At 42.7% G+C, this 10051-nt stretch overlaps 1 protein-coding gene across 1 annotated transcript in view; it reads right to left on the reverse strand.

Moving 5' to 3' along the window:
• CNGB3 (cyclic nucleotide gated channel subunit beta 3) overlaps positions 1 to 9715 on the reverse strand; it is a 64513-nt gene extending 54798 nt beyond the window's left edge. The window contains exons 1-2 of the mRNA XM_088675676.1: positions 9602 to 9715; positions 3204 to 3300 (exon numbers count right to left, since the gene is read on the reverse strand). Coding sequence (XP_088531802.1) covers positions 3204 to 3300; positions 9602 to 9715 — 211 coding nt within the window. The remainder of the gene's footprint in view (positions 1 to 3203; positions 3301 to 9601) is intronic.
• Between the last annotated feature and the right edge of the window lie 336 nt (positions 9716 to 10051).

Below are 10051 nucleotides of genomic sequence, written 5' to 3' on the forward strand. Positions count from 1 at the left end.
CTCTCATCCAATGGTTAATGATTCTGCTTGATGGCTGGTTACTCTCTGATCCTTCCCTTGGGTTAACCACCTATTCTTAGGCTGCCAACAAACTAGAATAATAATAAAAAGCCCAGTCTGTTCCTATAACCTTTAAAGCAATGCTCTACACAGGAACCAAAAGGTTAATCTATCAATGACTGCTAGTCATGATAAAATAAAAAAAATTCCTTCAGTAGCACCTTAAAGACCAACTAAGTTTTTATTTTGGTATGAGCTTTCGTGTGCATGCACACTTCTTCAGATACAGTGAAATGGAAGTTTCCAGGCACTTATGTAGAGAAGGGGTGGGGAGGGGTGGGGAGGGGGAGGGGGGATCACTCAGAAGGGTGGTGGAAATGGGTGATTGACTGACTGATAGCTGTTGATGACCGCAAACGACTGCAAATGGTTTTGCATGAAAAAGCAAGGGTTGAGATGGCTGAAGATCGCTTATCATGTATAATGAGATAAGAATCCGATATCTCTGTTCAAACCAGGTCCCTCCATGGTTTTGAGCTTGGTGATAAGTTGCAATTCAGCAACTTCTCTTTCCAGTCTATTTCTGAAATTCTTTTGTAGTAAGACAGCTACTTTGAGATCTTGTATAGAATGTCCTGGGAGATTGAAGTGTTCTCCTACTGGTTTTTCTGTCTTCTGGTTCCTGATGTCAGATTTATGTCCATTTATCCTTTGGCGTAGGGTTTGGCCTGTTTGTCCAATATAGAGAGCTGAAGGGCACTGTTGGCATTTGATGGCATACACAATGTTAGAAGATGAGCAATTAAATAGTCCTGAGATGGTATGTTGGATGTTGTTGGGGCCAGTAATGGTGTTGTCTGGGTGTATGTGGCAGCAAAGTTGGCATCTGGGTTTATTGCAGGCTCTGGTACCAGTGTCCATGTTAAGTCTGGTGGTTGTATTATTGTGGGTGAGGAGTTGTTTAAGATTGGGTGGCTGTCTGTAGGCAATGAAAGGTCTTCCTCCCAGAGCTTGAGAAAGGGAGCTGTCATTGTCCAGGAGAGGCTGTAGATCTCTGATGATGCGTTGTACTGTTTTAGCTTGGGAGCTGTATGTGATGACTAGTGGTGTTCTGTTATTTTCTTTTTTGGGTCTGTCTTGCAGCAGGTTCTCTCTAGGTATCTGTCTGGCTCTGTTGATCTGTTGTTTAACTTCATCAGGTGGATATTTTAGTTCTAAAAAGGTTTGCTGTAGATCTCTTAGGTGAGATTCTCTGTCTGTAGAGTTGGAACAGATGCGGTTGTAACATAAGGCCTGGCTGTATACGATGGATTGTTTGGTATGTTTGGGATGGTAGCTAGAAGCATGTAGATATGTTTGTCGGTCAGTTGGTTTTCTGTATAAGGTGGTGTCTATATGTCCATCCTGTATTTTTATAGTAGTGTCCAAAAAATGTATTTCTTGCATAGATTGGTTCATTGTTAGGTTGATGGTGGGGTGAAAGTCATTGAATGTCTGGTGGAAGGTTTCCAGGGTCTGTTGTCCATGTGTCCAGATAATAAAAATATCGTCAATGTATCGCAGGTACAGGAGAGGTTTGAGTGGGTAGGAGTTAAGGAAACGTTGTTCTAAATCTGCCATGAAGATGTTGGCATACTGTGGGGCCATGCGGGTGCCCATGGCTGTGCCGCTGATCTGGAGGAACAGGTCATCACCAAATTTGAAGTGGTTGTGGGTAAGGACAAAGTGGCAGAGTTTGGTAGCAAAGTCCGCTGTGGTTTTATCTGAAATGGTGTTCCTTATGGCTTGTAAACCATCATTGTGTGGGATGTTGGTATATAGAGATTCCACATCCATAGTGGCTAGTATAGTATTGTTAGGAAGATTGTTCAAATATTGTATTTTCCTCAGAAAATCTGTGGTGTCACGTACGTAGCTGGGAGCACTGATAGCATATGGTTTCAGAACAGAGTCCATATAGCCGGAAACACCCACTGTAATGGTGCCAATACCTGAGATGACATCCTCCTGCTAGTCATGATGGCTGTGTTCTGCTTCCACTGTTAGAAGTTGCTTGGAATTGCAGGTGTGCAGAGTGCTGTTGTGCTCAGGTTCTGCTTTCAGGCATCTCATAGGTATCTGTTTGGCCACCATGAGAAGAGGATGCAGGACTAGATGGACCATTGGTCTGATCCAGCAGGGTTTTCAAGGTATGGAGACAAGCATCAGCACAGACAATAATCTGCATGTAAAGCTGCTTAAAGGCACAAGCTAGTAACAAAAGTTGGCAGCCATACCTGACTTGACCCCACCTTCTCCTGATTTTTCTGCTTTCCTCCAATGCCTGGCCTTTTCATGAACTCCATTGCAGGAAAGGGAGCAACTGTGTCAGTGGTTCACTCTAGGACCCTGAACCATATTGATGGCCAGGACAAAATTTACGTGGTGGGGGAATCCATCAAAAACAGCAGAGGTAGATTTAGGGTACCACAACCAGTTCTGACACACTGGGCGCCCAGGCTTCGGGGTGCCACTGGTTGTTGCAGCTGTGATGTAGTGAGCTGAGCAGAATGGAAGGGGAGAGGTGTGGGGGAAAACAAATTTTGGTCTCACACAGGGTACCACTGAAATTTGAAAGACCACAGTCTACCCCTGGAAATGGTGACAGGCGGCCATAGTGCTCAAAGTAATGCTGGGCAGTCCAGTCCATGTTTTACATGTGTACCAGTTCAGGGTCTGGAGTACTTCCAGTCCAGGTCTTGCAGGTAGATTTCTGGTGGGCTTTTCTCAAGCCTAATGATGGTTTGGATTTGTTCTAAATAAAGCATTTTTGGCATCGTCCTTGGTGCTCAACACTTTGAGCAAAAAGTATGCTGGAGCAGGCAGTAGCAATGCACCCAGGAAGATTTTCATGCCACACATTGAATAAAGGCAGTAAACAAGGAAAGAAGATAAAGTTTGTGTTCTGCTCACCAAAAGCATTATATTTTTAGAAGCTGAATAAGAGCTGAAGTGGAACAACCCAGACACTGGTTTACAGCCTCATCTGGTGTTTGTGTGGATGAGGCCAGAACAATGACAGAATTGCATTTAATGTTAGCCAAATAGTTTTTGCAGGGCGACTTCCAAATGCTTATGAATGTAAAAAGGTAATGAATGACACCTTGCTATTGCTCAATATATTATAAGGTTTGTCTTAGATAGATGGATTAGATATTACTGACCTTGTTGTTTAGGGTCTGGCTCTGCAGTGTTTTCTGTATTTTTTTTCAGAGCATCATTCGTGTTTTTACTTTCTTCTTTTTCTTTCTTATCTTCCTCCTTTAGGGAGAGCAGAAGAAATACTTAAAGTGTGTCTACAGTCTGCAACATGTTTCTTGCATTTAGGTACATAGATACATACTTTTGCTGTACCCTCAGTTACTAGAAAGTATGTAAAGATGCTGCTTATAAGTTGTTAAATACTTCTTTGTTGTTTATTCAAGGCTACACTGCTGAAGCATACTCAGAATTTCCGATTGTAGTGGGAACCTGTTCTGGTCCAAATGAAGGTGACTCACTTAAATGGCTTTGCAAGTTTTCCAGGAAATGAAAAAGAAAATTATCGCTTGCACCATTTGCAGACCTTAATTTCTGGAAAGTGATACATCAGTGTTCAAGTGTGCCAGGAGATCACACCTTAGGACCTGAAAGCCCATCTTCTTACTCCCAGATGTGTTGGAGCCAGTCACTAAGAACCTAAGAAAAGCCTTCTTGGAACAGATCAAAGGTCCATCTACTGTGGCTTAACCTGGGTGGAAGGGGAACTCCCAAGGCCTGGAAGGCAGATTTAGGAATCAAATGTGAATATTCATAGAAGCCAGCTCTAGGGAAGGAGACGGTGCTCAGCAGCAGAGCACACTCTTTTTCTGCAGAAGGTCTTAAATTTAATCTGTAGCATGTCCAGTTAAAAGGACCAGGTAGCAGGTGATGTGAAAGGCTTCTGCCTAATACCCTGGAGAGCCACTGCCAGTCAGAGGAATAGATAATCTGGGGCTGGAGGGACAAAAGTTCTGACCTGCGAAAAATGTAGCCTCTATCTTCCCAGAGAGTAATGGCTAAGTGAAATATGGAACTCAAGAAAGGACCCCAGAGTGCAACATTATCAGAGACTGCTATCTCAATCCACAACTTTGAAATTTGAAAGCGATAGACGGGGCTTGACTCCTATTGCTGGCATCCACCTGTCTCTAGAGACAAGGGAGTATAATGCCTCTGGGGGTAAAGTCAAACAGCTGGATAAGCACTCTGTGATTCTTGACCATTGAACTCACTACTGGCCTCATCTGCTTAATCTGCCAGAACCAGTCTTCTCATGCAGGGGAAGTCCCTAACTGACCAAGGGTTTGAGACCCATTGGTTACCCTCACCAGGTTTAATGCCTGGTCAGTTGAAGCCCTTGCCTGTGGTGTGGCCACTATCAAAAGCTGACGGCTTCTAGGAGCCACAGGTGAGAGCTGAGTGCAAGGTGGGGACCAAAGGTGGACAAACACCCCCAGAAGGAGCACCACCTGTCCCCCACCAGTGTACTACCCCTCCCCTAACATCCCATACACCCCTGAAGTCTATTAAGACATTTAAAACCATGCAGTTGACAAAATGTGGGGCGAGTGACTGAGGACATACCTGCTGGCCTCACTCCCACCATTGCATCCCCACCAGCCTTGATTCCATCCATGCATTGGGTTGAAGAGGAAGAGCCTACTGGACTCTGCCGCCACACCCATGATTTTGGATCGTTCCTGAGTAGGGTTTTAAACCACAGGTGGAATGGTGACATTTTTCTCAGCTGTCAGAAAAGCTTCAGCTGGTTCCTTCCTGTAACCATTATTATGTATTACATTTTTCCAGATAAATAAATACATTTAAATACATCCGCACAGTTCAAAAATGAATACTTGCATGAAGAGCAACTTCAGTGCTTTCCCCATAGAGGTATAAGATAAAGGTAAAGGACCCTTGGACGGTTAAGTCCAGTCAAAGGCGACTTTGGGGTTGCGGCGCTCATCTTGCTTTCAGAACCAAGGGAGCCGGCGTTTGTCCACAGACAGCTTTCCAGGTCATGTGGCCAGCATGACTGAACCGCTTCTGGCACAACGGAAAACTGTGATGGAAACCAGAGCGCACAGAAACGCTGTTTACCTTCCCACCGCAACTGACATGCTTTCGAACTGCTAGGTGGGCAGGAGCTGGGACAGAGCAACAGGAGCTCACCCTGTTGCGAGGATTCGAACCGCCAACCTTCTGATTGGCAAGAACAAGAGGCTCAGTGGTTTAGATCACAGTGCCACACACCCCATAAAAACAAACTCTTGCCTTGATAAAAGTACCGCTAGGTGCAAGCACAAGATGGCTACTGATGGCAGCAAAACAAAAGGCGGCAGTACTCCAGGGAGTATTGTTACCAAAAATGCACTGGGCTTATCCACAATGACAGCAGAAAATGACCACCTTTTTAGTCCTGGCTTTGCCATGAGGTCTTCTTGCCACAACTGTGTATTGGGTGTGCTTGTCTGCAAAGAAATTCAAACATGTGTAAGATGTGCTCTTTACACAAAGGATGGTAACAAAGACACTTTTTTAAGGGCAAACAGAGCACACCTTAAGCATGAGAAACTTCCACACAATGCTTGTTTGTATGAATTTCTCTGCAGACAACCACATCCAACACACAGCTGTTGCAGAAAGAAAACTCAATGATAGGCTCAGGGCTAAAAGCCTTATAAATAACAGATGACAAGGGTTTGTATGCTTGCCTAACGTGAAAGACACATGAGCAACACCAGTAAAAAGAAAGAAGGAAGAAGAAGAAGCTTGCAACCCCAAGAAAGGGCAACTCGGAAAGCAAAAGTAAGGCTGACTCTGAAAAATAAGGACAAATTAAATAGCCGAAAATTACCTGAATATCATCAGTTCTACTCATTCTAGATAAATGACAGTTGCAATTTGGAAGGCTGCAGCTACAAGTATAGTGTGAAATGTTTTGAGGTGGAGGGAAGATGAAGGGAGAGCTAAAACTAGGACACACCGAGGCGTATGAATAAAATCACAAAATTATCCTGCTAGCTAAACCTTCCCACACAAACTAGGTCTAGCTTACCCTGAGGTCTTGATTATACCGTATCTCCTATTTCAGGTGCAAAACAGATGTACAGCTATTTATTACATTATAATCCTGTGGGCCTAGAGTTTGGATAATCAGCTATAGTGCATCTGTCAAACCTCAAACAATATGTCTCTTTGTGTACCTCAGATGGCTAGATGAGGCCCATGTTTGAGCAGCAAGTGGAAAGAGAGCACTGGGCCCCATTTCTTTGATTTCCAACGTAATTTTTACAGTGTCTTTATCTTCCTTCATACATTATAAAAGTCTTAACCATGTCGAAGGTGTGGGGTCATGCTGAGCATGCTTAATAAGCCTCTCCAAAATCAGGAATCCTTCAAGATCAGTCCAACCGCCAGCCAACAGACACACTGGCTCACACCGCCTCACGCAAGGAGTGTTCACATGTTACATTCAACAAGTGTACAGTCTGTGTAACCTGTGAACACAATAGCTGAGCTGTACACTTATTCACGTGTAATGTTCAATAAGGGCAGAATGATTGTTTATACAGTAGTTAAGCTATTCAAATCCACAAGGGCATATCATACACCCTAAAATATGTCTACACAGGGCTGGCCCACCCATGAGGCCACTCTAGGAATTGCACCCTTAAGAATCTGTGGTTACCAGATTTCTTGGGGGGGAAGCCAAGCTTGTTTAAAGTGGTATGATATTGTTTTAAATGTATAGTGTAGTAGCGCCTCAGCTGTGGAGTACCCTCCCCAAAAAGCTCCCCTTCTTTAATATATTTCTGGTACTAGGAAAGTACAGGTGGGTTTTTTGGGGGGGGGGGGGTTTATCTGAGCCTCCCAATGAAGTTATGATTTTATATCATTTTAACTCAGTGGACTTTATTCATACATCTTCCATTTTAAATTTATTTGTTGCTGCAAAGCTTCTTTTCCTCTCTCCTCTGTCTTTAAGCAATTTGTGATTTTTATAATGGTGTTGTGTGGATTGTACTGTGGGTTTTTTTTTATAATTGTCATTTTGTTTGTTTAAATTCTTGTAAGCTGCCCAGAGAATTTCATTTATAGGGTGGCTTATAAAATAAATAAAAAAAAATGTACATGCCCCATCATGCATTTCAGTCCTCATGTAAGCTTACTGGGTACGTCTTATTTGTAAGAGGTAACCAAGGTCCCTTCATTAGTCACAGGCTTTCACATATATTTACATTCTGCTCCTAAGCACATTTGTTTGGAAGTAAGTACCGTTGTTTTCTGTGGAAATTACCCTACTCATAAAGTGCGCTCAGGATCACAGTCTTAATTAAATCACTTCATCCAACAGAAGGAGAGTTCCCTTTGTTCACAAAGAAGCAATTAAGATGAATGGCTCAGAGCTAACTGAAAATAATTTGTATGTGGATTTTTTTTAATGTTTTACTTAGCCACAGCCTGGTGATATGGTTAATCAAACTACTTTATTGCTGGTTTGATCTGTAAAGTTGTGTGTTTATGCAGATTTACAGCAAGCCCAAACAATTACTTACTGTCATAAGTTATTATTTAAAGAACATTAAGTGATTTATAAGTGTGTCTTAACTAACATGAGCAAGAATGATCCTTTTATACTAGTCCAATATTAATTAATTAATTAAATTTAAATGTTAATTTAAATATTAATTTAAAAACAATCAGAAAGAAGGCCTCCACATAAACTTTTAAAATGTAAACATAGAGATGCATCAAATTCTGCTGCCAGGATCAGGCCTAGTGAAGCCTTTTGTACCTCTGACCGAATCACACCAGTGTGGTGCTGCCAGTAATATCCTCCATTCTTTCAGCACCACGTGGTTATGGTAATATCTGGATTTAGCATCCCACTTGGGTCACGAGAGGTAGAGACCCATGCAGGGACTGACAGCAAGCAAGGTGATGTTGTGCTGGTTTCAGTAGTTGCCTAGCAACATGGCTGACTCATGCAGAAAGTGGGTCCAGAAGTTATTGTAATCCCTTGAAACCCACCCAGGTAGAACCTTTTCTTTTAAGCAGCACTATAGTAATATTTGGAAGCATTCTAATAGCTGCATGCAAAGCAGGAGGGATTTTGCCAGGTGCTACGGTTACAGTGACAGCCATAATATTTTGAGAGAAGTCTCACCAGGCTGAATACGCTTCTTTATACACCTTTTAAGGGCATAAAGTTTTGACTTGGTGAGAATAGAGGCAAATTATGTCAGTTTACAGAAAAGACAAAATGGAAGTTGCCCATACGATCTCCATTAAGCTCAGATAAAATACAGTAAGAGTCAGCTCAATTGAACTTTGTGAGTCTTACAGACAAATGAGACACAACATCCTTATGTGTCACACACACACACACACTTTACCCATATGTTTCTGTGTGTCTACAAGTTGTACTTAGTTGCCTTATCAATAAATTGGGAACATCTGACACAATCGTGGCGGCAGCCATAAGGGCCAGAAATGGCTTGCTTCCTATTCCCTGTGAAATGGGGGTGCTGAACCTTCCTGAGGAAGGGGCACGTTAAAAATGTGGGCATCCAGGATCTCCAGGGAGGAATAAGTTCAATCCAGCTCCAAATGTTGACCAAACAAGCCAAGAGCAACCACTCAACGGTTTATTGAGTTTCTATAGCAGATAAAGGATCAGGCAGTCCCAACTCCCAAATCTGCCCTTGAAGTACAATTGGTGCTTCCCAATTGGTGTGTCTCAATAGCCTCTTCTCCAAGGCACCAGTGTTTTTGGGAGTGACAGGTCCAAGAGCTCTGAAGCTGGCCCTTTCTCAAGATGCCCTGGGGTCCTTCCAAATCCTAGTCCAATGGGGTTGGGGAAACTTCTCTCAGGGCTGCTTCTGCCTCCCTGCAAATAATGGAAGGGACTGTAGCGCAGCCAGGAAAATATGGCCTGTGTTCTGAATTGAGGCTCCTTCAAAAGGAAAATCACAGCAAAAGCTGCTGTACCCAAGCAATTTGTGACAGATCTTCACAGTGCGCTTCTCTATTGCTTCTCTCCAGCATTCCCTCGGTTCATTGGGTTCTCTGACAGGAAGTAAACCGTTAAGGAAGAGAAATGGCTGGGGAGAAAAATGTGGGTTGAGGTTGGAAGATTCTAACATCTTCCTCTTCCTCACTCGTGCTGTGCTTTAAATTCCCCTCATCCCCCATTATAACTGGCATGACCCTGGTTGGGTCATCATACCACCTCCATCTTTACTTGTATCTTTACTTCTAAATAAGGATTGCAGCTGCTTGCAATATTTGGGCTGAAGGCCACTATGGGGCCTTTTGTGGCTTTGAAATTGCTCTGAAAAATGTCATATGGAAGAAGAAGAAAACAGAAACTAAAAATCACATCAAACTTTGGCTATCACTGAGCAGAAGCACCCATGTTTTAGTATAAATAAGCATTTTTTTTTAAAAAAAGGTTGCTGTTCCTGCATTCGGTCAAGTCAATAATATTTAGACACAGAGATCATTTCAGTAAATAGGATCAGTTATGAAGGCCTACCTGTTGAGGTGGTGGCTGAGGCGATGGTTTCGGAGGGTCTGGAACATCTTGCATGTTTTTCTCTGCTGGACCTGGAAGCACTTTGGTGAATTTTGCTTTCAGTGAACTAAACATTTTTGCCCACAAAGTAGTTCTGAAACCTCTGGTCTCCTACAGCTAAGAGCTAAAGGCAGTTGGCTTGCTTTGCCATTACTATTCAAGCCAATTAGAGGTTTAATCAGGGCTTAGCTCTGCTTAATACATAGTAACCTCTTGCAAAGACAGGCTGTTCTTGTGACTGGTTTCCTTGCCATTTCTTCCTTTCTAGATTGCAGCATGAAATTACTGGTAATTTTATGCTTTAAATGTGCTTTGAGAAGTCAGATTTCAAATATCAGCAAATGAATAGAACGGCCAATTATTTCTTGTGTCTACTGGCTGGGGTATAACTACTGCAAATTTCCATTTCAG

This window comes from Zootoca vivipara, chromosome 8 (assembly GCF_965207765.1).
Source record: "Zootoca vivipara chromosome 8, rZooViv2.hap1.1, whole genome shotgun sequence".
Classification (NCBI taxonomy): Eukaryota; Metazoa; Chordata; class Lepidosauria; order Squamata; family Lacertidae; genus Zootoca; species Zootoca vivipara.